This window comes from Phaethon aethereus, assembly GCF_964289735.1.
Source record: "Phaethon aethereus genome assembly, chromosome: 4".
Taxonomy (NCBI): domain Eukaryota; kingdom Metazoa; phylum Chordata; class Aves; order Phaethontiformes; family Phaethontidae; genus Phaethon; species Phaethon aethereus.
Genome location: NC_138578.1, coordinates 39896506 through 39923393, shown reverse-complemented (window position 1 = coordinate 39923393; position 26888 = coordinate 39896506). Strand labels below are relative to the sequence as shown.

General features: G+C 35.8%; 1 protein-coding gene across 3 annotated transcripts in view; it reads left to right on the top strand.

Annotated features, from left to right (window-relative positions):
- Positions 1 to 26888, top strand: part of FSTL5 (follistatin like 5) — a gene marked incomplete at its 3' end in the record, with an annotated part of 297971 nt that overhangs the window by 194048 nt on the left and 77035 nt on the right. For all 3 annotated transcript variants that reach the window (XM_081999556.1, XM_081999555.1, XM_081999554.1), the window contains exon 7: positions 24434 to 24554. In XM_081999556.1, the coding sequence (XP_081855682.1) occupies positions 24434 to 24554 (121 nt within the window). The remainder of the gene's footprint in view (positions 1 to 24433; positions 24555 to 26888) is intronic.

Genomic DNA, 26888 nt, shown 5'->3' with positions numbered 1-26888 from the left:
GTGTATGAAAATGAAGGGGAAAAAAAAAAAAACCCGAGAAAAAAAACAACAGAGAAACTTCTTGTGCTGGGTGCAGGTGCCCAGGTGTTGGCAGCTGGGGCTGCAGGAGTAGCGTCTGAGGGAAGAGGCCAGGGGCTGCCCTGTGCTGGACACAGCCAGTTCCAGCCGGTTCCAACAGACCCACCACAGGGCACAGCTGAGCCTCTCAACTGTGCTTGTGTCACCTCTGGGGAAACATTCATAAAAGGAGATAAAACGCCAGAGAGCAGAGCAATGAACAAAAAGAGCAAGAAACAGTACGGGAAGTCCAAGGATGGAGGAGAAGCTCCATGGTTGAGCAGATACCAGCAGCAGCCTGGGAGGAAACCAAACTGGAGCAGGTTTATCTGAAGCACTTCAGCCCATGGAGATCCCTGGCTGGAGCAGATGAAAAGGGTGAGGAAAAAGGAGATGCAAAGAGCAACTGGTGTGTACTGACTGTACCCCTCTGACCTTCTGCACCACTTTGATGGAGGGTAAAGGTGTTGGGAGTGAAGGAGTGAACTTGACCTGGTAAGAGAGGGAGTAAAGTTGTTGCTTTAATAATATATGTCTTTTTGCTTACCACCACCCAAATTAGTAATTACTTGAGGTTTTTAATTGGCAATAAATTAAGCTAAATTTCATAGAATCATAGAATAGTTTGTATTGGAAGGGACCTTTAAAAGTCATCTAGTCCAAGCCCCTGTAATCAGCAGGGGCATCTTCAACTAGGTCAGGTTGCTTAGAGCCCCGTCCAGCTTGACCTTGAATGTTGCCAAGAATGGGACATTCACTGTACCACTACTACATTCAGAGACTACCACCTCTCTGGCCAGTGTTTCACCACCCTCATTGTGAAAAATGTCATCCTTCCTTCCTTCCTATCTAGTCTAAATCTACTCTCTTTTAGTTTAAAGCTGTTAAAACAGACCTTGCTAAAAAGTCTGTCCTCATCTTTCTTATAAGCACCCTTTAAGTATTGGAAGGCTGCAATAATGTCTCCCTGGAGCCTTTACTTCTCCAGGCTAAACAACCCCAACTCTCTCAACTTTTCTTCATTGGAGACCTGTTCCACCCATCTGATTGTTTTTGTGGCCCTCATCTGCACCTGCTCCAACAGGTCCATGTCTTTCCTGTGCTGAGGGCTTCAGAGCTGGACGCAGGACTCCAGGTGGGATCTCACCAGAGCGGAGTAGAGGGGCAGAATCACCTGCCTCGACCTGCTGGCCATACTACTTTGGCTGCAGCCCAGGATACAGTTGACCTTCTGGGCTGTGAGCACACGTTGCTGGCTCATGTTCAGCTTTTCACCCACCAGTACCCCCAAGTCCTTCTCAGCAGGGCTGCTCTCAATCCCTTCATCCCCCAGCCTGTGTTGATGTCGGGGAGTTGGCCCAACCCAGGTGCAGGACCCTGCACTTGGCCTTGTTGCACCTGATGATGTTCACGTGGGCCCATGCCTCGAGTTTGTCCAGGTTCCGCTGGATGGCATCCTGTCCCTCAGGCATGTCAGCTGCACCACACAGCTTGGTGTCGTCTGCAATTTTGCTGAGGTTGCAGTCTATGTCACTGAGGATTTCCCAAGGTCGTGTCTTTATCTCAACCCATGAGCTTTCTTATTCATGTTCCTCTCATTTTCTCACATTGTCCTCCTGTAGGGGGTGGAGGGGGAATGAGTAACCAAGCAACTGGGTGGGAGTTTGGCTGTTAGCCGGGGCCAACCCAGCACAATTCTGAAGTACTTATTACAGCTGGAAGAGAGTCAAGTATGGAATATTTGAAGACTCATGGGATGCCCAATTTGAAGTCAGATTGCAGTGGTGATCAGACATTCAAAGCAAAATTGAAATTGTTAGAATTGGCCATATTTGTTTATATTTAATAGCAGAGAAGGAATGTGTGATAGTGTACTGGATTGACAACCCACAAACATAAAAAGAAATGCCTGCAAATTGTTGCCTGAGTACCGGGATGGTGTCTGTGTGTGCATTTTGTGTACAGGTACAGTAAGAACTGTAAAGGGAGTAAAAGCTACCAGTGACAGGAGTGTGTAATTCTGAAGATGAATGTATTTATAGTTTATTTGTTAACTTAAGAAAAACTTAAATTGGAATGCTTGGAAGTCTTTTTAAGCAAAAATTATGTTATAGCTTAGTCCTTTAATATTAACAGTGTAGTTATGATTGAAATATAGAAAGAGAATGAAAGATCCAATATCCATGGTGTGAGGCACAAAAATTAATAGCACTCAAATATGTATAGGTGATATTCACCTAATATGTCTTTGTAGATGAACTAACAAAGGGTGAAAGAAAGCGTTAATGGAGTCTGGATACAAAAAAAAGAATGGGTATAAAGACATTGAGTTGGTCCCTAGAGTCTCTCTTCTTCAAAATTTATTTTACATGTTTTGCTGTTTGCACTGATTTGATTCCCCCGTATTTATTTCTAGATCTTCCCCTGGGTTTATTTTTGTGTGTCCCCCGCCCTCCCCACCATGTTTCTTTGATCATTACATACCTTTCTGAACCTTGTTCATCATATATTCCCTGTTTGGTTCTTACAGTTTCACATTTGCTTAAAAGTTGTTATGTAGCCATAATTTAGTAGGCATTCAGGCAATGTAATAAAAATAAAACCTTGGAGAAAAGAAAAGTAATTGGACAAAAAAGAGTTGTGTTTTATATTTCACTATGGAAAATGAATTTAGTACTTAAATAAATATTAACTTCAAAGGAACAAATGCAGATGCAAACATAGTGGTCCTGTTTATGTCGCAATTTAACCACCAAAGAATGTATTGTATTTATGCAGGCAATTTTAAACATTCAAAACCCCTAAGTCCTTGTATAATTTAAGATGTCCCCAGAGGCAACGTATTCTAGGCTTTTCTATGCCTATATTATAAACTACAGTCATGTTTGCCTAACTCTGGGGATTATTAATTTACTCAGTTATACAGGAACCACATCCATGCATCTCAAGACTAATAATGTTGTATAAATAGTAGTACACTTTCTGAAAAAAACATGACAAGCACTGACCTGGGAAGATAGATAATTTTTTTTTTTCAGCAAAATGTGTCAGAGATCATCATAACTGTAAGTCAGCACATATATAGGAAACCAATCAGACTAAGCAGTAGTGATACTGTGATTTTGTAAATCATAGCCAGTGTTCATACTTAGAAATTAAGTTTTTACACTATGCAGTTCTCAATATGAGTTAAGCTATTTGCTTCAGGAAGGGACAAACTCAGAACAATATAATGCCCTAGTGTTTTACCAAATGGAAAAACGCAACAAGAAGAAGCAAAAGTGTCTAAGTCTAAACTCAGATTGTGACTGTTGAATTTCTATTTTGTTGAAAACTAGTCTACTCTACCAAAATTATGCAGGATATATGTCTAAGGCTGTCAACTATGTAGTGGCTAAGAGCCAGTCTTCAATAATGAATAGTTATATACTCTAAGACACTTTAGAGAAATACTAAGTAATACTGTTTGAATTTCAAAGGATGATAATGAAAATTGTGTTTAAGTAATGCAGTTTAAAAAATTATAAAATAACTTAGAGAATGCTATCAAGTGTGTGGACAGATATTAATAATGTTACTGATAATATCCATTTGGTAATTTTAGAAGTCCATAGTACTCCTCAACTCTTCTTATGGTAGTTATGATTACTATTTGTGGAAGTAAAGCATTTTGCTACTGATCTTTCTCATATTAAAAGAGAGAATTATTCCTGAAGGGAGTCAGGAATAATCAACATCCATCTGAATGAAACCATGAAAAATTTTATGTCTCTGCAAATTTTACTTAGACCAATTATATTACAATCACCACAGTATTGATATCACAGGACATTTTGCTGATATTTTAGTACACATCTAGAACATTTTGGTTTTTTTCCTGCTGTTATGCTGCATCTTAAATTTCTTATGTGTCTTTCCACTTACCTCATTGAATATGTTTTATTTAACCTATCATTCATTATAGAAAATCATTCTTACCTATGGAAAATTTAAAATAGCAAATTTTGTCCCAAATGGAATGCTTATTCCTTTTTTTTTAATGTTCGTTCATTCACTTTTTTAAACGGCTTTTATATCTCATTTTACTTTTTTTTTCTGACCTTTTCCTTCAGTTTTGCCTTCAGCTGCTTCCCCATACCTGTCAGCAATTGCACTTTTCTTACAAGATGTCTGCCCTTTGTTCTTACATTTATACAAGATCTACTTAAATGAATTGTCCACATGTAAAGTTTAACACCTGTTAACATACTTAAATTAGTAACTTTTTAAAAAGAGAGTAGTTAAACTTTTACTTTTTGATAAAAGCTCATTATATCTTTCTTTAGGCTACCTCCATGGGAAACGTGTAATATTTCCGTTTGGGGGGTTGTGAAGTTGTATACAGATTATCTTTCTCTCAAAAGTTATGATTTTTTCATCTTGTTAAAATTAATTTACGGATTACAGCTTTCAATTTTTTGGTATCATTCAATAGTCTGCATTCTCTTATTGATATATTCTGCTTCCCCTCCCTCTTCCCCCACTCCCCCCAACAAAAAATACAACCCTAAAACACCGTAATGGAGATGCCATTAACAGATAACGTCCTCTGGAAGAACATGCTTCTTTCCATTCTGGAGAGTTCTGTTCAGCAATTGACAGAAATGTTTTCAGATTGTCCAAAATGCTAAGCATATTTCCTAGAAAGGACTCCTGACATTTTCCCTCTTCCTTCCAACTTCTCATCCGCCCCCTCCCCCCCCTTTTTTTTTTCTTCATAAGAAAGTTTTCAGGAGAAATTATTCCCTTGCACATTGCCTTCTCCTGTGGGATAGTATGGACCTATATACAAAAATCTCCTTATACAGGGTTAAATAGTTCTTAGTATGACACAGTTATGACTTTAAGGCAATGATCATAAACATAAATGCCCTGTCTACCAAGAATTTTTTTTTTTGTGTTTTTTTTTTTATGGCAGAATCCCAGGTGAGCCAGAAGTGTCAGGTAAATATGCCTCAATCTTTTTTTCCGGTCCCCAAAGAGATCAATTCTTAATTTTTATTTTTTTGGGGGGAGAGATTTTTTACCTTTATTAAGACATAAATTAGAGGACTTAAATTTAAAGAGAGTGATGATCAATAGGCAAAATAGAATAGAAATTAAGAATTCATATATAAACAGATTTCTTCTTTCTCCAGTATCCTAAAAAGGGAATGCCTGCTTCCAGAATTCTCTTCAGTCAACTCAGTGACTTTCTGAATTGCTGCAGCAAACTCTGCATGGTCTTGCTTCATTCCTCAGGAGGGTTTCGTCCTCCCTGAAGCTTTGCCATTGTCCCTCTGATCTTACAGAGTCTTTCCTGTGACTGTCTCACCCCTCTGTGAGGGAAAGTGGAAGGGCCCTGTGATGTGAAGGGAACACAGGAACCTCCTTCCCTTCAGACTTCACTTCAGAGATGATGCTCCTAACCTCTTCCTTTTCAGAAGACCATGACACAGTCCAGCAATGAACAAATCAAACCAGTCAGTCATAGTGCCATAGTCAAAAAGCTGCCAACATTGTTCAGTAAAAAAACTGGTTCCCGACAAGATTATTTTTTAACTTTCCTTAGTAAATAATAGTTAAATTTAAATGCAGCAATTGCAGTGTCATATCTTCTATGTGGTCCAGCAGTATTTTTTGTGTGTTACAACCACGATATATGAAGTTTACTTTAACAGGCTAGTTGCAAGTTTTCCTTGTATATTATGCTTATGACATCTCTTAAACCCATCTGTTACATCTCTCTCATACCTTTTCTATGGAATTTTTTAATGAAGTGGTTGAATTCAATTAACAGTGACTTGTGAAAGTCAGCACTTCTCTATCTTTCCCTGTATTGAATTGCCCTTTATCTGTTACATGGCCTTTCTTTTAAATAGGATATATTATTAATTTCTCTATTTAATGGGTCAAATACCAATTTTTTCTCTATTCCATCTTAAAATGAAATTAGTTATTGTTAAATATGCCAATCAGCTTTATCAAATCTTTAATTTTTTTTTTTATTTTCTTATAGATATGCCAAAAGTCTGTAGTCTTGAACACCAGCGCAATCATCTCATTCAGTTCTCTTTCATCCTTTCTTTTTCTCTACCCCTTTTTTGAATCTGATTTTGAGTCCTAATTAATGCTTTAGCAGTGTAATAAATCACACAAAAGGGGAACTTTGGATACATCGAAGACTCGCAAGATTTGCCATGTTTTATTTGTTTTGAATATTGAAGCTATTGCAATATTTATTTTAGTAATGGCATGATGAATGTTACTTTAGACTTTACGTCATGTTTTCATGACGCTAAAGATACTTTTAAACCAGGTACCAGTGTTGATCTGTAACCTTCTGGTTTAATGAAGTACAGTGAAAAAGATTGTGATGAGGTTTCGTTCACAAGTACTGACTTCTGTTAAAATACTCTGGACATTCAAGTTCTATAACTCTAGCTTAATCAAAGTTATAATAGCACAGAACTTTATGATATTGCTTACTATGAACATCTTTTTATGGTGGGGACTATTTTAACTTTGAGCCAGCTGATGATTCTTTCTTTATGAAGAACAATTAAGATCCCTGTGGGCTCCTCTCTCCTCTCCTTTTCTCTCTCTTCTGCTCCTCTCTTCTCCTCTCTTCTCATGCTAGATCAGTCTGCTTCATTTTATCTTCATTAGAAATGAAAGTATTGATTTCAGAGGTGAAGAGAACCATGTTCTGTGAACCATAATCTACTCTCATGATTTCAACAGTATAACTGAGATCATGATCTGGTCCTTTTCCTATCAGAAAGAGGGTGTGGCAAAGTAATTTCTTCTTGCAGAGCTGAGCCCCTTGGCTTGCATTACTCATACCTCTGCATTCTAGAGCTGTTTGTGCTAATCATATCCAAAATAATGGAGTCTGTTAGTATTTTCCTGTTTGTTTTTCAGAAGTTAAAAATGAAAGGCCTTGTGACAGTATGTCCATTCCCTCTTGCCCTGAAGGAATCCTTGAAACTAACCCCAGGCAAGCCATGTTAAACTACCTGGAAGGCAGCACTATACATTTTTGGCATCTACAGACAGAAACTGTTAATAAAATAACAGTGACATTGTAGATTTCTGAATTGATTGGTTCTTCCAAACCAATTCTTAATGCAGCACGATGAACAAACCTTTAGAAGAGTAGCTGAAATAATATTTCTGTATTCCTAGCTGTTTAAGAGGGTCTTCTATGTGAGCTGAAATACACGAACACCAAAAATGTTCAAAACATTGTTATCCTTGTTCTCTATGGACCTATCTTCCTGTATGTTGTAGCTGATTCTGTCTAATTTCATTTGGGATTCCAGAATACATCAGTGACACTTTTTTAGAAATACAGAAATTTCTAGAAATAGTGGAAAGCTATTTCATCTGTTGTGTTATAAGCTGACTTCAGAATTTTTGTAAGCGTCTTTTTTCACTGTCATAGCATCTTTCTCCCCCAACCCTTTCTTTTCAGTTCAAATTCAGTTTTCTCTGTTCTATTCTATATATGTATATATATAGATGCAAGTCATGTCTGCACTCTGTATTGCTGATACTAGCAAATGCAGTTTGTGCTATTCATTTCTGATCAGTGCATGAAAAAATGCCTTTTGGTATTTATGTACAGTTACAGACTTACTTTTCCTGGTTTTTTTCTGCAGTATACATTCCCTCAGCTGAGTGAAAACCAGCATCATTTCTGATTGTTTTTATTACTAGTAACATATTTATTTTTCCAATTTGTCCAGGTCATTTTGCAGTACTTTTGCTATCCTACTACACTTAATGCTTTCCACAACTTTGATAAGAATTGTGTGAAAGAGTTTTATAGGATGTAAAAAGAATACTAAGATTTCCTGGTTATTATTTTAGAAAAGAAGTCTCAAAAGAACAGCATAGACTAGGCTATAACTAGCAGAAAAGGTCAGTCCTCCTTAAAAGCATGAAAAAGATGCTTTGTTAATAATGGCTTCCTGTGGTTTACATCCCTGACTTTCAAATCGTCGCTATAGTACATTAAATAGGAGGGCCACATCACCAGTAACAAAAGTGGTTTGATACACAGGAGTCTGTTTCACTGGACAGAGAGCCAAAATTGCTTAAACACCAAAAATATAAACCCTTTCTGCCCCTCCCTTTCAAGCATCCCAAGAGGAAGTATTAGTATAGGTTGGACGTAATTATCTTTTGGGAATTTGACTCAACTGGAATTTGTAATATTAAAGAAAATAATAATGATTTTTAAAAATTCCTCCAGAAGTGTACCAATGTATTGATTCAGTACTGACTCTCAAAGAAAATTGCCACCGAACTGTAAAATCACCAGTAGCAAGTCTACTTGCAGAAGTGACATGAAACAAATTATTTATCCAGATCAAGTCTGTTCATCTGTGAGTTCTGACAGAATTACAACAGAAGATGGTATGTCTGCCACGCTTTTCAAATTATGACATTTAAGATTTCTTTGAATCAAACTGCTTATTGATCTATCTACCCATACTGCCAGTACCATACATCCATTCATATCTACATTTTATCGATGATCTACTTCAGTACAGACCAATTTCTCTTTCATCCCCGAAAGTTCTATGCCATATTTAAACGTTATCACCTTCCTGTGTATTCTTCCTTTCCTTGCCAGTTCTATACTGTTTTTTATATAACCATTTTGATAATCCAGAGCTGCTCTTTGAAAAATGAAAAGCATTCAGAAATTTTTCTGTTTGGATATAAGTAACCTTTGTCTCCATTGGTAAAGTGCTTTCATTATTCTGTTAAGAGAGGAGATAAAATAAACTAAAAGTTTCCCTAAATTGAGTATGAATTATGGCAATGCCTTCATCTGTCAGCACTTTTAATAGTTTCTGTAGTTTTTCTTGTTTTTCGTGTAGGCTTCTATTTCTAGTTCACATCTACACGGTTAAAACACTGCATTTTAACTCTAGTATATTTTACAGGGTTTTAATAATTTTTCTTTGTTTACATTCACGGTGATTAATACTGTTGACAAATTTACATGTCATGATCATGAAAACCTTGGAATGTTGGAAGCATTGGGAACAATTGCTCAATAAAGTAATGGTGCTCTTTCTCCATCCATCTTCTGGTCATGCTGTGACTCTGAGCTGAAGAAAAAGTCTTGAGGATGGTCATCTCTACAGTCTCCTTCTGGCTATTCTCAGCTGGGCTTCTTTTGCCTTTTTTTAATGTTTGCTATCTTCTCCTGACTCTCATTTTGGCAATGCTTTACAGGTAATAAGACTGGGACAACCAGACATTTATACACAGTCTTTGGAACATCTGTACAGTAATGACATATTTTGATCATTACTTGCCTGAGTTGGACTTGTTATATATGGAGGTGAAAACTTCCACTTTCTGCTTTCTACATTCCAAAACATTCTGCCAGGCCCTGATGGAGAATCAACTTTTCAGTCTTTCTTGCTCTTCACAAGATTACTTTTTTCTTTGAAGCTTGCTCTGGGCTTCATCTAGTCTGATAAAGAATGTAGGAGATATATTCTTCAAAGTGGGTGGAAATTACAAAAAGGAAGATGCTTTAGTGACGTCCATTAATTCTCCTTTCAAATATCCATGGTTACTGTAGTGCTTAAAACTCCAACTGGAAGTAAGGAAGTTGAAACAGTGTTCCAAAATAATAGGTAGTTTGGTTTGGTATAAAAATTTATCCTTAGAGTAAGGAAAATTCAGGTGAATTTACAGAGGATCACTGAATCTGCATTCTTTATACTCTTGCAGGTAAGATGAGATAGAAGTGACTGGGTTTTTGACAGTTACCCAAAAATACTTACCAAATATGTTTTTGTTTTGCTGATGATTAACATTTTTCTTTTAGAAGGTTCTAAGGAAAAGATCTTAATGTTTTCCAATGTTAAGTCTTTTCATAGAGATATTTAATTGAATACTTGAAGGAACAAAAAAAAAGAAAAAAAATTTTAACCTAAAATAAAATTCAGAGTATCTTAGTAAAAGAAAACACTATTGTTCACTCTCATCTAAAGTAGGTTACCTTGTCTGGTTTAAAATCAGGCTTGGGTGTCCGTTTATTCTTAAGAATTTTGATAACAGCAATACATATACATTTCATTTCAAATTGTCCTGTTACTTAACTGGGATGAACTTCCTTTTTAGAGTATGTGCTCCTTCCAGGAAAAAGTCTGTCTGCAGAGTTGTTTATGTTAATGAGAGGTAAAATGGAATTGCCATACTCTAGCACAGTAAATTATCAATGCTATACCACTTTTGTCTATGAGGTGTTTTAGATTTTGAGCAGCATTTTGGCAAATGTCAGGAATTCTGTGAAGTTCCTGCTATTGTCACTTACAGCTAATGAAAGACGACTGAAATCCTGTTTGCCTTCATGTTTTTGATGTGATATACATTAGTTTTAACATCAGAGAAGAAATTATTTCATGGAAAAGGCTTTGAAGTTTAAGGTGTGAGTGTGAAGAAATTAACGTTTTAAATTAAAGTAAAAGGAAGACAGGGAAAAAAAGCCGCCTTTTCTCCCAGCCTTCTGTATTAAGGATCTTATTTCTGACATGTATTCTATGATCAGTTAGCAACTGTTGATGGTAAGGTTATAATTAGAGTAAAATATAATTGAAACCAAGGGTTAGCTAGATGAATCAGCGATAGAAAAAGAACTTCTGTGCATTTCAGTCTTCCAAAATAAGACAGTACTGTAGACAAGAAAAAATTGTATTATGGTATTTCATTAATATGGTTACATATGCTGACAGTAGCATAGAAGCTTTCCAATGAATAGTGCTTTCCCATTGTTTAATATGAAAGCATAGAACAAATGTGAAAAAAGAAGGTATAGCATATATAGCTTCGTGATTCATAAAAGACTTGTACTTCTAATGGATTTTTAGGTCCATTACAGAAAGTAATAGTTAAAAAAGCAAAAATTAAATACCAGAGGTAAATATAAACAATAATGGCGTGTTGAGAAATAAAAGTATTTTGGTAGATCTCATAAAAACTTGAAGTCCGTTAACAAAGAGATAGCTATTGTTGCAACAAAAGAGGATTACTTATTACGATTGGCACAGCAGTAGTAAAACTGAAGCAGCTGATGTCTCACAGAAGAGAGAACCTGTTAGTCTCAATTCAAAGAAAGCACAAGAATATGGTCATGACTCAGTCTGATACATGTATGATGCCTGTAGGCTTGTTAACTTTATTCATAACCTCTTGGCTTCGTATTAGTAGAAGAACAGAAGTCATACTTGGAACAGCTCTAGAAAATGTTTGTCAGTGCCACCACATGCTGAAATTTTTTTTTTTTCCCAGAAAAATTTCTGAACTCTGTAATTTGTCTTTTTTTGTAGCAGGATCTTCTTGCAATAGCTTGCAGTTTACCTGATCAGAAACCATGACCAGTGGATACAAAAGATATCACTAAAAAGTATCAACACGATTCATTTACAGAGAGAAGGGAAAAGAAAAAAAAGAAAGAATTTTAACTACATAACTAGTTTTGGTTGTTACAGTGAAAGTCTTGAGGTAGCTGCCAATGACACTGAAGTGACTTTTCTTTCGTTGACATCAAGCAGTTGATCTTGCCTAGTAGAGCTTTCTTGTGATAAAAGATTAGACTGATGAACATGTGATGTTGTATTAGTGGTTTGAACAAAAGCAATGTGTGTGTGATGCTTGCAGATAACCAAGATTGGTGTTAAACGTAAGTTGTCTTTCTAAGCATGTATGTGCCTGTTTCTTATATAACATACTTGATAACAAACTGACACAAAGGATACTGTATTAATAATCCAAGGCCCCATTTTCTCTCTATTATTGTCTGGAGATCATACATTAATGTTGTATATAAAATGAGATATCATCCTAAAGAAAACTATTCAAGTTACAATATGCACTTTTTTTTATCCTTTGCACGTGAAAAATAACCTAAAGTGAATCATTCTGACTTTCAAAATCAGGTTTGAAGGTACTAAGTTTATTTTTTTTCTTTTGTTCCCCATACCTGCTCTTCAGCTACCACATAGTAGGAGATTCCCTACCAATCTCTATCTTTTTTGTTTTAGGTAGTTTTGTCTGCAAGATATTTGACAGCTGTATGTGTTTGACAAGGTATTTTATTGCCCATTGGTTGGTTTATCACATGTACACAGAGTGGTTTGTAATAAAACAAAATTTATCCCACAGAGCTTTTGTAGACTGCATAAAGCTTTAAGACACTCTACCTGCCTGAATACCTTACTCCTGGATAGCTCAGGAATACATGGGATGGACTGGATGAAAATTGGCTGAAAATTTTAGTAATGTGACAGTTTAAAGCATTATTTTTTTTATTGTTTGTAGATTTTTTTTGAGTTTGTAAAGAAATATCCTGAGAAATTTGCTTATGTGAAATAAAATAAGTGAGTTCTATTACTTTAAAATAAGCACAGTTCAGGAATCAAAGATATGAATTATGGCCAACATGAGAAAAGGGGTTTGCGCTCATGAAAATAAAACAGAAACCCAGTATTTTATGTAATAAGAAGATCAAAACCTCCAATAAACTTAGAAGCTAAGTGTCTGAAAATAAATTCAGTCTTATCCCAGTGTGATTATGAAAAGTTGATGTTTCTAGAATTAGGAAAATCTAGGAAATATTCAATTATTTATTTACACTCTTCCTACAAATAAAATGTGCTTAAGAAAGAAAGTAGAAATAGGGATGCTCTTGTCAAGCTCATTCCACAAATCTGACCCTAAATTGAGTTGCCATGAAGTGTAAACTGTGTCAGTACTTCTGCTTCTTTGGGGCCATCTAGCACTTAGATACAACTTCGGAATGTGATCTGTTACAAGTTAACTATCTTTGCACTGTATAGTTTCTTTTTGCAGATCTAGCTTGGAGTGTAATAATAAATACATCTACAATTAAAGCCAATTAAAAAAAAAGGAACAATTTGGGGGAATTGTAATAAAATATGCTAATTGGATAATTATTATCAATTCATGTCACTGGTTATGATGTTAAATTGAAAAATATACAAGAAACGAATGTCAAATAGCTTTATCCGATTAAATCTGATTATATAATAATTTGTTTTGTTTAAGAAGAGAAGTTAAATGGTATATGAGTCATCCTGAAGATCTCTGTGTGTAACGTGAACCAATAAAAGACAGCTGTATCAGAGCATGCTGAAATTTCCATTTAAAATAAGCTGTATCTACTCAGTTGGAGATTTTGAACGCCTAAATAAATTAGCAGTCATTATTGCAGATTCATAACAAGATAGCATAAAGTTACAGAGTTTTTTGGGAATTAAAAGATTAGTGATGTTTTATGGCTAGCCTCAAGAGCTCTGGCACTTTGACAAAGCTGTCACTTATGTCTAGTTCACATCTCCCGTATGCAAGATCCAAATTTTCTTTACACGGCTACATATAAAATGAAGTTGTTATTCTCACTGGTGTTCTAGGAGTGATGGGTTTCATGGCACATTTCTGTGTGGTCCCTCTGCAGGTTCTTGGGAAAATTGTAACATTATTAGGTTTCAAAAAAACAAACCCAATTTTTAATCCACGGACATAGTTTGAAAAGCACAAAGCTGCTGAATATTTTCCATAGAATAATGGATGTTCCCATTTATTGGATGTTACTATACCCTCAGGAAGTTAAACTGCAGTCCTTACTCTATCCAAGAGAATAAAGGAAAAATAATACATCTCTACATATTTAAGTAGGTACAGTGTTATTCTATTCATTTACAGTCAGAGAAATTTTTTTCAGATTTGCTAGATACAGACAAATCCTGTTAATTCAACTAGTGGTCAGGGCTTATGCATTGCGAAGTCTTATTTTAGGAAGAGATAATAAAGGGTGATCTCTGCATTGACCATTTCTAAGACAAACTTAGGAAGATATGCATAAAGGCTTCCTCAAAAATCTGAGATTTACTTAGGTATTCTGAATTACTCATTGGATGATGACACTCTTCCCCACTGGCAGTAGAGTAATGCTAGTGCGGTGTCCTGGTTTCAGCTGGGATAGAGTTAATTTTCTTCACAGAAATGCCTATGAGGCTATGTTTTGAATTTGTGATTAAAGTAATGTTGATAACATACTGATGTTTTCAGTTGTTGCTAAGCAGTCAGGGACTGTCCAGTTTCTCGTGTTAGCCTGCCAGCAAGAAGGCTGGGGATGTAGAAGTTGGGAGGTGGTGCAGCCAGGACAGCTGACCCAGGCTGGCCAAAGGGATATTCCATACCATATGACATCATGCTCAGTATATAAAGCTGGGCCGAAGAAGAAGGAAGGGGCGGGGGGGAACACATTCAAAGCGATGGCATTTTTCTTCCCAAGAAATCACTGCGTGTGGTGCAGCCCTGCTTCCCTGGAGATGGCTGAACACCTGCCTGCCCATGGGGAGTGGTGAATGGATTCCTTGTTTTGCCCTACTTGCGTGCGCGGCTTTTGCTTTCCCTATTAAACCGTCTTTATCTCAAACCATGAGTTTTCTTACTTTTACCCTTCAGATGCTCTCCCCATCCCACCGTGGAGGAGTGACAGAGCAGTTGCATGGTGCTTAGTTGCCATCTGAGGCTAAATCACAACACGAGGCTACCTTGCTCTGCTGAAAAATACCCTTGTAAAAATTATTCCTTTCCTGCCCTGCCCCCAGTCTCCCCAGTCTCAAGAAACAGAGGGACCAATGAAATGAATTGTCTATTTGTAGCTAGGAAGCTTGTTTCCATGGTCAGCAGAGAGAGGTAGACGGTAACTCAAAACAATGAGTCAAGAGAGATCCACTGAACTGTCCCATGAAAGGATTTTGCTACCTTTAGCTTTCTCAGCTGACTGTAAAAGGAGCTTAAGAAGATTAATTTCCCTTGTCTAAAGTTAGCCTGCATTAATATCTACAGACCGTTGTCTGGTGTTACACTCTTCAGATAGAGGGTTTTTTTAAGATCCTGTTACTTTCTACTGTATATACTATTCTACTACTTACTATATTACACTGTGTTCTTTCTTTCTTTCTTTAAGCTTTGACTTGATTTACAATTTTCTGTCAGGCTGGTTCTTCAACCAGTGGATTTACACTAGATTCACAATTTGTTCTTATTGGAGCTGTAATATATGAGATTGAGAGAAGGTATGCAAAATTTGTGCTTAGGAAATTTAGGGGTTTTTTTCCCTCTTGAGCTAGAAGAAAAACCTAGAAAATCTTGGATTTGTGACAAACGCAATTATTCTCAGATTTCTTTATAGAATTTAATTTCTTCTTGACATGCAATAGCAAATCTGAGAGTTGCATTCCTCTGCCAACAGGAAAAGAGAAACTGATTACTTGGAAAGTAGGAGTTGTAAAATTGACATTAGCATGAAATGTTTGGTTTATCTGGCAGACCAAGCATACATCAATAATTATATTTAAAAATGTTTCCTGTTAACTCTTAAAACATTATTTACTCTCTGTGTCCTTGTAATAAAGTAAGTTACAGATATTATAAAATAAATATGTAAAATATGAACAAAATGTGACATTACTAACTGGTACTTCCATAAGTTGACTGAAATCAAATGTAGAAAGTGTGGAGAGATGTACAGGATAAGAAAGGGATTATGTATACTGGCTGTGTTTGACAAGCAAAAAACTGTTGTTTTGGAAATATCTAGATAGTTGCAATTATTGATGCAACTTTTCCATAGCAGAACAATGTAAAATGTTAATTCTTAGATGCAAATTATTTTCCTGATCAGTTCAGAGACACATGATTGCTGTTTTTCCTTTTCCCATAAGAAAATAAAGATTTCTCTTTAAAAAAAGAGGGGAAAATGCCCTTTCAAATTGTGTCGTCGTTATCACTGAGCTAGTATAATCATGTTACAGTGCTTACATTATTAATTGTCAGCAAAGAAGATACAAACCAGTACAAATTTCTTCTTTATTTTAGGTTTGTCAAAGACTGCAAATAGAAATACAGTTTTCATGTGTAATCAAAAAGCTATTAATTAAAAATATTTGGTGCTTGCTTATTCCATTTATTAAAGACCTAGTAAGCAATTTTTTTCTGTCTGAGGACAACATGACTAAGAATTCACATCTCCAGTTTTCATGTCCTCATTCCTGTAGCCTTTTTTTATTGTCCTTGTTATCTTCTCTTTTTTCTTCTTTTTTCTTTCTCCTTTTTTCCTTCTACATTTTTTTCATTTTGGAGGGGAAGGCTGTGATCTTTAGATGAGAGAGTACTCAAGATTTGGACTACATAAGGTTTTTATAAAAAGAAAAAAAAAGTTATTTCTTAAATATATTCACAATAAATTAACTGTGGTTTAAAAAAACCCCACAAACCAAAAGAAAAAAATCCTAGTCTTTATGATGATGAACAAATTCAAGCAGTCTTTCATTATACATTCTCCTGTGAGGAGACCTGGCAACAGTATTTCTAGAGCTGTTAATGAAGTGCAGGCAAATGATCATATACTCTCATATGCAAAGCATTAGCATATGAAAGCAAGTTATAAAACCGAAGGAAATAATTATTGATTTGTAAACAAAATTCACCTTTAGGTTTCTGTTGTATTAACACCAAGACAACTAAGCAAAGATTCATTGTCAAATAAATGTTTTCTTTCCATATTCCTTTACTCATTATTCATGACACGTATCATGATTCTTAAATATCAAGTCCTTCAACAGAATACAGTTGCTATGGAATCATTGTTAAAATAATTGTTCAACTCTGTCTTTCTTATGCATGACAAAAATAATTAGAGTTTCTCAATTTAATTGTAGACGTACCATGCCATTTCTATTTGAACAGTAGTCTAACAAGAATTGAGCTTGTAACAATGTTTTTAGGGTCATTATTTTTTCAAAAGATAAAAAAACCTTTTTCTATATGTATTGTTGTTGGTTTTTGAAGGCTCTGGTTCAATGATGCTTGTGTGTGTCTGTATGGATGCAGGGTTTTTTCAGTGACTTAGCTTGATAGCTATTCTATAAAACACTAAATATATGTCAACATTCAGTGTCAAAGAACTCTGTCTATACTTCACCATCCGTTTCCAAATGTTGCTTATAACATTCAGTTCTTTCTGTATTGAATTGTTTGCTTTCATTAACAAAACAAACATTGAACTCAGTATAAAAGCAAGCTAGTGACATTTGTTTTGTAGTTGGAAAAATAAAACAAACCAAAGAAAAGACCAAAACAAACGAACAAATATCCTTAAAACCCAGACTCTGAGTGATGAAATGACAATGTCATGTGGGAATCCTATGGAAATACTGATGTGTCTGAGTAAAATAGCCACAGGGATTTTTCTATCCACCGTTTCTATGAAAAAGAAGGGAGAAGCCATAACACAGACATCCGTTTACTTAGAAAATAGCTAAAACACCTAAAGATATCATCACGCTACAGTGAATCAGCCAAAGGCCTGGAACAGGTAAGTGTGCTTCAAAGCAGTATCTAACAACTTAGCATAAGAAATGTTAAATTAGACTTGTCTTCAGACTGCATTGTAACAGCTAAATGTTAATACACTTCTTCCTATGTCTTATACTGTTCACAATTACCTTTGGCAGGGATTAGGTAAAAAATTTTAGATAGCAATAATATTAGCTATTTGGTAGATAAAATGAAAGTACCTCTACTGTGGCTTTTTTGAATCAGTTTTGGATTGGAAGGGCCCTTTAAAGGTCATCTAGTCCAACCCCCCTGCAATGAGCAGGGACATCTTCAATGAGGTCAGGTTGCTCAGAGCCCCGTCCAACCTGACCTGAAATGTTTCCAGGGATGGGGCATCCACCACCTCTCTGGGCAACCTGTGCCAGTGTTTCACCACCCTCACTGTGAAGTGAAAAATGTCTTCCTTGGATCTAGTCTAAATCTACCCTCTTTTAGTTTAAAGCCATTACCCCTTGTCCTGTCGCTATAGGCCCTGCTAAAAAGTCTGTCCCCATCTTTCCTATAGGCCCCCTTTAAGTACTGAAAGGCTGCAGAGCCATTCTTCATTCTTCCACTAATAACATGAAAAGCAACACTTTGAAAACATGTGTTTAGCTAGTAAAGGGAAAAATGTTAATTGAACTTACTCTTCAAGTACTTTAGAAAGAGGCAAAGATAAAAAATATCCGAGGAGAAAGATTGCTGGAGTTTTGCATGTGGCTTTTTTAGAAAGGAAATTCAGTTGTATTGGTTCACATAATAAAAGTTAAAAAGTAAGCATTAGAAGGGTCTTTTTAATTTTTGTAGTGGTAACATATAATGGCATATTGAAGGCTTTGTAGAAATATTGTCTGTGTAACTGAAGTGCTAATACAGAAAGCTATAGTTATTTTAAGAAAGGCAAGTTATTGACAGTCTTAGTCAAGTGGGTTAATTTTTGAGTGGGTTATTTTCTTCTCTTAATGAGCAACTAGCAGAATGATCTGAAGCACAGAGTTGTACCATGTGAAAGAAATACAGTGAGATATATGTTTTTTGAAGAAATATTTTGAGTATATTTAGGGAAAGAAAACTGAAAAATTAAAGGAAATTTCATCTAGATTTTGATTTTCATGGTTAAATTTCTGTTTACAAGAAGACTGAAGATATCATAATGAAAGGTAGCTTGAGTGAAATATGAGCATAAAATCACTGAGTTTATATTCTCCAGAAAAGAAGAAAAAATGGAAAGTAATGCAGTGGAGACTGAAAAAAAAATCCCAATAAACTGAGAAAATAGTAGATAAAATCATTGAAGAATGTAAGAATAGTCATAATGGACCAGAGGTTTATCTAGCCCAGTATTTTGTCATGGATAATATTCAAAGGATTGAGTGTAAGAATAACACGGCACACAGTGATATTTTTGACCAAAGTTCTTTTGGTGTATGGCTTACAGACTCCCTGAGTAAGATATTATAGCTGTGCTTTCTGTTTTAAATAGCTTTTGATAGATTGTTCTGTGAAGGTTACAAAGTTTGTAAAGAAATTAAGATTAAATTGATTTTAATAAGATGCATGTAAGAATTCTATTAATATAAAGGCATAAAGGAACCAAACTGTTTTCTGCTCGGATATTGCCTTTTAGGACCAAACTGACAGCACGGGGGTTAAATGGGCTTGGATACCAAAGTACTTTAATCACAGATACATGGTTTCCTGAATTATGCAACTTCCCTGTTCCATGGGAGAAACAGTGCAGTCCAGGACAGAAGCTGCAGTGGGGTAGGTGAGTGTGGCAGCTCATTATGTGACCTCCCCATCCTACAGCATGGGAGGTGGCTCAGTCCAGAAGTTGGGTAGGTCGGCATAACAAGTCCAACTGGGTGATGTGCCATCCTGAGGCTGGGATGTAGGATCCCTCAGATGTCTCTTTGGTTCACTTTTCTTTGAGTGTCTTCATTTCTTGTTGGAGTTGTTCTCTCTGTGCTCACCGAGTCTCTCGCACATCCCTGTAGTCTCTCCCTTGAGAGATCTGGTCTCTCCCCTGGTGCAATCAGTTACAGGATTGGGTAGAGAATATTCAAGTCTTGATTGATGCATTCAAATTGTCTTAATACTAACAACTACTTGTTGTTGTCACTGGTGCTCATAGCCTGCACCTCTCAAAAATTCTCGTTCTCTTTTCAGTGGTGTTTTCACACTGATTAACAGGTGGTTTGTGCTAAGTTAACCTCTATTTTTATAACCAAATTCCATGTAGGCACAGCCTATGCCAACTACCACACTGGACCAAAACAGGATAACCTTTGGTCACAAGCAGGTAATTTTGTCACTGTGATCATGCAGCATGTTCGCTCTATTTAGAAATTTTACTACAGCTGACCTTGCTATTTTTCTATATTGATTTTTTTGTGTGTCAGTCTAAGTCAAATTTCCTTCTGTAGTATAGTCACTGGCCTTCTGGATAGAGGAAATAGCACAGATGTCCTAGTTCTTGATTTTAGTACAGATTTTTACACCTTTGCAAGCTCAGGAAACATTATTTAGATGCCACCAATTTATGAAAGGCTGCAACTGTGCTTGAAGATAGCAGTAATTTAGACTAATAAAATCAAATTAAAGAAGTAGCTGGAAAAGTATAGGAAGTCATCCAGCAAGGAAAAGAGCAATGTTTTGCATTTAGGAAAATCAATTTAAAATCATTCCTTGTATCATCATAAAATCGAAAACAATTGGTTACATTAAACATCTGGAAGTTATAGTGGATAACAGGCTAAATGTGAGTTTCATTGTACTAAAAAAAAGAAAAAAACTACTAGAAGTTTTTTCTCCAATTGCTTTGTAGGTAGGGCAATACATAATGGAATTAAAGTACAGCGACATAAATTTAGATTTCATAATAGGGTGGCTAGGTAAGTACAAAGTATAGAACCTCCTCCTTAGAGTTTTTTTTTGAGAGAACAGATTTGATAAACATGAGCTATCTCATAAGTAAATCTCCTTTTAGGTTTCCTCTCAAGATTTTTAAAAATGTATTTCTTCAGTGGTAACTTTCTATGGAGCAATGGTAAATGGTTTTGCAGACTGATTCACGTATTCAGGCAACAATGTCGTGTGTATAGCTAAAACCATGATCAGTATTGCAAGCATTCATCATTATATGTTACCTGAATGCTTGGGGATGTTTGTGGTACTTTTTCCTTATCAACTGCTATTCAATGTGAAATTGAATATACACAAGTAAAATATGAGGAAATGCTCTACTGGACCTCATTAATTTTCACAGAACAAGGGAGGAAAGCAAAGAGCTGCTGCTTATCACTGGTGTGATACCAAGGACCTCAGCGTTGCCTTAGTTTTTAAATAAATTGGAGGCCAAGTTTAACTGAAGAGCATGAGAGAAACAGCATCTCTGGGTTAATGTAGAATTTTTCCTCCCCTTGATACAGGGAGACAATCCTTTTGAGCTCCACAGACATTACAGTAGTTCTGGGACAGTTACAGAATGTATATATAAAGGCTTAAGGTAATTTCAGCCAAATAATTTCTTAAAGTACATGTTCTTACTTAAACTCAAGATGATGTAATACTTGATGTATTACAGATGTACCCATCTGTAATACATCATAGAACTGCAGCTTCTGTCTCTTTGCTGCAAGGATTCTGCTCCAGCGATCTCTGTCTATTATCCACATTTAAATCGGTTCAAATAGACTATGGAATGCATCCTAGACTCGTAGGATGGCGCTAGTAAGGATATTTAATGATATAAGGAAAGAGGTGCTTCTAAAAATATTTTGGTTCAATGGTATGATACATATTTAAACACCTTTTCAAATGCTGTTTTTTTCCTTTTTCTTTGATAACAAAGAAAGCATACATTAGGCAAAAAGGATAAGCTGAACTCCGGGAAAACTCTGCTAAATTTGAGGGGACTGTTTTTTCTTCTTTCACTATTGAGCAGCCTCCTTCATTGAACTATGTCTCTTTTTTCTTTTTTTTTTTTTTCCCCCTTGTCAAAATCAGTTACAGACAGGTTTGATGACAAAGGTGAACAAAGGAGAAAGTTTCAGAGATGGCCAAAGCTCATATCCTAGTCTATCATTGAGATAGAGAATAGGAGAATTTACTTTCAGATCTTTATAATGTTGTTTGCAGATATAACATCAGTAATCCAGATGTTTCCTCCTATCCAGCTCCTGTAACATTCTGAGCTTAAAGGTGGAAGAGGAGAAAAGAAAGATGCCTGAGTCTGAACTATGAAAAGAGAACGTACAGCGATGTGGCTGTATCACAGGAGATTTCACTACTCTGACCGCATGTGTTTATAAAAGTTCTTATGTCACTTGTATAGATACTCTTGTTTTTTTCTTAAGCAGTACATTTGGTCAGACTCTAAAGTATGATTAACTTAAAGAGGTCTGAAAATTGACAATTCAGACATGATTTAGCCAATACTACTGTGTTCTCTGTTACAGGGTTCAACATTAACATGTCTTTTATCATGTAATCATGTAAATAGTTGACTATGATTCTATGATTAAAATGTAAGCAATGCAGTGGCTGTTCACCTTAAACAGTAGTAGTTCCTTATGCTCTAACATCAGCAGATTTTGATTACTCTCTAGAGATGTATACAGTGTAGTTGGACTGGAAGAACATTTTTATAATGCCTTAATGTTTACCTCTAGTTTGTGTTATCTTAGACAGTTATGATGTTAATACACATGGTAGAGGAGCCAGCAAAAGGAAATGGACCTCATACTTACAGATAAGGAAGAACTACTTAGGGTTATAAAGGACAGGGCAACCATGAGATGGTAGAGGCAAGGAGCCTATGAGGAGGCAGCAAGGCAAAAAGCAGGAGCACAACCCTGGACTTCAGGAGAGCAGACATCAGCCTGTTCAAGGATGTGCTTGGAGGAATCCCATAGGGGAGACCACACTGGAAAGAAAAAGGATCTAAGAGAGCTGGTTAATTTTCAAGGATCACCTCCTTTATGCTCAAGAATGGTCCATCACAATGAATAGGAAATCACAGGCAGCCAGAGACCTGTATTAATGAACAAGTTGCTCCTGACAGAACTCATAAAAAGGAAAAAAGGTGGAAGCAAGGTGACAGGTGACCCAGAAAGAACAGGGAGACACCATTTGAATGTGCAGGATTAGGAAAGCCAAAGCCCACCTGGAATTGAATCTCATGAAGGACATGAAAGGACAGCAAGCAGGGCTTCTACAGGGCTTCAGGGCTATATCAGAAGCAGAAGGAAAAGTAGGAAAAATATGGGCCTTCTGCTGAGTGGGCACGGGACCTGGTGAAAACAGAAATGGAAGAGGTGGATATACTGAATGTTTCCTTTGCTACTGTCTTTACCAGTACTACTTCCCTTCAGGAATCCCAGATCCCTGAAATCAATTTACAAAAGTAGTACTTCGGTAATGAATCACTGAATCTATGAGACACGTAGATGTTGTAGCTTGACCATTATCCCTATTCTAATGAATTGGACACCTGTTGGAAACTTTGGTCTCTATGTGTGATCCTGTGCATGTGTGAATATTTGTGTTGCATATAATTATAATGCATGTGTGTATATTTTATAGTACCATGTCCTGTGGTTAATCACAAGGAGAGGATATTTTAAGTTACTTAAAGATTTTAAAGGCCGTTTTAGAGGCTGTTTATGTTAAGGAGTATAAAATGGCTATAAGCTGACCATGAATAAATTTAGGATAAAAATAAAAAGAAAGCTGTATTGTATACAGAAGAATACTGAGGAGCTTTGAAACAGCTTTTTAATACGCAAGAAAGGTAGCTGAGTTTATGATAGACTATATTAACATTAGGCATATGATTATAGAGCATGGGTTCCCTTCGGGAACAGGGGCTGACCTATATACTATAGGAGATCCAGCATACTTTTTCCTAGTATGAAACAGTGACTGTGTGTTGCATGTTTTTCACCATAGTTTATACACTTTAATTTCTGAATTAAGTATTTCACAGCAGGAATTATCTACTAGACTGAAAGCCATTTTTCATAGTTTTACGTTTCTATTTTATATTCTTTGCTTAAGGATTTTAATCACTGTTTTATGTAAGTATAGTGCATATATAACAATAAAAACATTGCTAGGTGACACTGAAAAACTGTCAAGAAGTAAGTAGTGGAATATAATGTAGAAAAAACAACTAGCAGGATTTGTACAAGCACTTTAGAATCTATGAGACATAAACTGGATGAAGCTAGGTTGGACTAGGACTGTTGTTTTAGGGAGGTACTTGCAGACATGAAAAATAATAAGGAGAAATAAAAAAATGATTATTAATTGTTCCATACCTTTTTACAACTTGTTGTAAATTTTAAATGGTATTGTAATTAATTGAAATTGAACTGAGAATTGAAATAAGTGTCAAATTTTGCACTTTAATCCAGCGGAACCTATATGCCAGTTAAAGGTATATAAAAGGATGAAGTTGAACATAGTGACTCAAACTTAAGAAAAATTATGATTTTTGTTTTCTGTGTATCTGCTCATTCCAAAGGATGACTACACTTCCACGAGATATCATCTACCTTGTTAAACTGTGCAGAGATTTAGTTTTCCTCTCTGACTAAATCCAATCCTAAATAGCTTTTATTCTGTAAATAACTATCATAGCTAAATAAACAAACATATTATTTCTGCAAAGTTTAACTAATTGTTAAAACAAAAGTTGTATTTTCTTTTACAGACACAAAATATGCAGCAAGATGAAACACCACTGCCATTCCCAAACATCGTACTTGGGTTTCAGATTACTGTCAGCTATTCTGGTTTCATATTTGTGATGTTTGATATTTGCATCATAGCTTTTTTTCCAAGATAACGAGCATAATTACTGTAGAGATGCAGACATAATTATGATAACCTTGGTTTTAATTTTTCTTGGTAGGATTTTGGAGATGATGGGTCCTTGTACATTACTAAGGTTACCACAACTCATATGGGAAATTACACCTGCTATGCTGATGGCTACGATAAGCTCTATCAAACTCATATTCTCCAAGTGAATGGTAAGGAAAAATGTTCTAATTATCAAGTCAATGACTTGCATTTGGATTTTGTTGAGCAGATCGGTTGTTGCTGGTTTATTTTTTTTATATTGTTACAGCTTAATAGAAAAAGAGATACAGGTATTTTTCCATATTGTTCTCCTAGAAATAATCTTGCAAAGAATAAAATATAGTAATTGTCATTTATTACTTCCATATGAATAATAATTATTAAAAGGAGTAAAGATAATACAGAGGACTTGCTCTGCACTGTGAACTGTTCACCTGTGAACATGTTTAGCATGTTATCTGCAGAATAATAAGTGTTTTTAATATATACATATATATAGATAGATAAAGTAGCTTTTAGTATTAATTTAGTAATTGTGGAGAGCACACTAGGAAAAATAAGTGCATAGGTCTGTTGTGTTAAGAAAGTTGCATTCAATACAAGATTAAAAAAATGCAATACCCTAAAAGTTTTAGGCTTCTAAATTCACATTTATTATTTTGAAATCTAACCATGTTTTTAGTAGATTAACTCTAGGCATCTGGATTTGAAATCTTGATCTTTACATTTCCTATATCTGTTCAAGCTCTAAGGATCACTTTCCTGAACTCTGTACTTGGGCAAAATTTAGCTGCAATTGTTACTGGTGCCCTGAAGACATGTCTTTCCCTCCTCTTAAACTACAGTACCCTCTCCTAGCAATTTTTCCTATATGAATTTTTTTTTATTACTATTTTAAGCAATTCTCCTCCTCCACTGACAAAGTGTCCAAGGGTCTCACTGTACGTTATCCCCAGTGAGGCTTAATAATTTTTTTTTTTTTTAAGTGACCTTGTGTTTTCCTGTTATTTCAGTGCTCATAATTGATCTTTGACTCTTAAGTCTGCCTTTCCGCATTGAACTGCCAGTATTTGTGATTCCACATTGATACAGAATCCTAAACCAGAATCATGTTTGAACTCAGTTTTCTGCAAATTTACTTTGCATTAATAGGCTCTAACTTTCTCCTGAAGTATATTCTAGACATAGCTTCTAGGCTACTGCTGTTGCCATCATTCTTTGTTTTGTTAATTGTCAGTTGCATAAACTGTTATTATATTGGATTTTTCTTTATATCTCTTATCCAAAAATGCTGAAATATTTTCTGATATTCATATCTTTCATTAATATTCACCCCAAATGCAACTTCCAAGATTATTTGACATGTGTTTTAATATGATTCATTGTTCTTTTAATAGTCTTTTTTTTCCCCACTTTCTATTGTTAATATCCTTCACAATTTAAATGACATTGATGTTTGATGCTTGTTTGCAGTTTTCTTAACATGTTTTCTCTGCCATTGCGTTCCTCCAGGAAACTGGCTTAGAATATTTATTTATCCGTCCCTCTTAATTTTATTTTTTTTCTAATTTCTTCTCCCACTTCCCCAACACTTTGTAAATAGAGTGTCTCCCCTGAGCTAATACATGGTATCACCACCTATTCCTCCTTCAAATTTTTCTTCAAGAATTCTTTTCTGTCATTTAAAAAGTCAGGCAGCAAATACTGGCTAAACTAGTGAGAAGACTGAAGTGCAGTTTGCTTGTGTTTTTATTCCTGGAGACAGAGTAGAATTATTGGTGAGTTGGGCACATTAGAAGGTCCTTGATCAACTTTCTCCTCCTGTTTCATGTATTCTGGTTTACCCTAATTTATTAACAAAATTATATTTTTGTCAACGCATTCCCTACTTATTCAAATGTGTTAATAATCCTGAAGAGGTGCGTTGCAACAGTTAAAATACTAGGATTCTTTGTGTTTGGCTCAGTTCAGCACACAATGAGGCAAAAATCCACTTCAGTTGAAGGTTTTCTGCAAGACTAGAAAATCAAGAAATACAGTTTGGAGTAGGTGAAGGAGGACAACTGTAGATTTTTCTGGTGACGCAGTGTCTGTCAGGAAGTTGTATATTTCACCTGGAAACCACTGTAAACCTTCATGGTGCCAAAGGCAATCACTGCTGTTGCTGCTCTGTATCATTCATATAAATTTAAAGTCGTCCAAACAAATTGATCAGTCCATGTTTGCTCTACTCACATAGCTACTGTTCCACAAGCTGGCACTGGAGTGGTACCGTCCAACATCATTTTAGATGTAATTTTTTGGGGAAGTGAGGGAAAGGAAAAAGGAGTCCCTTTGAGCAATAAGTCATTTGCTGTGCATATTGTTGATAAATGGAGTTAAAACCATTGAGATTAAAGGTCAAATGAAGAGCTCTTCCACAGTTTAGATCTGTACTTCTAAGCAGCAATCTTCCTAAGCACAGGCATGATGGTCAGTTCTTGTAGCTGTGATAATGACTAATT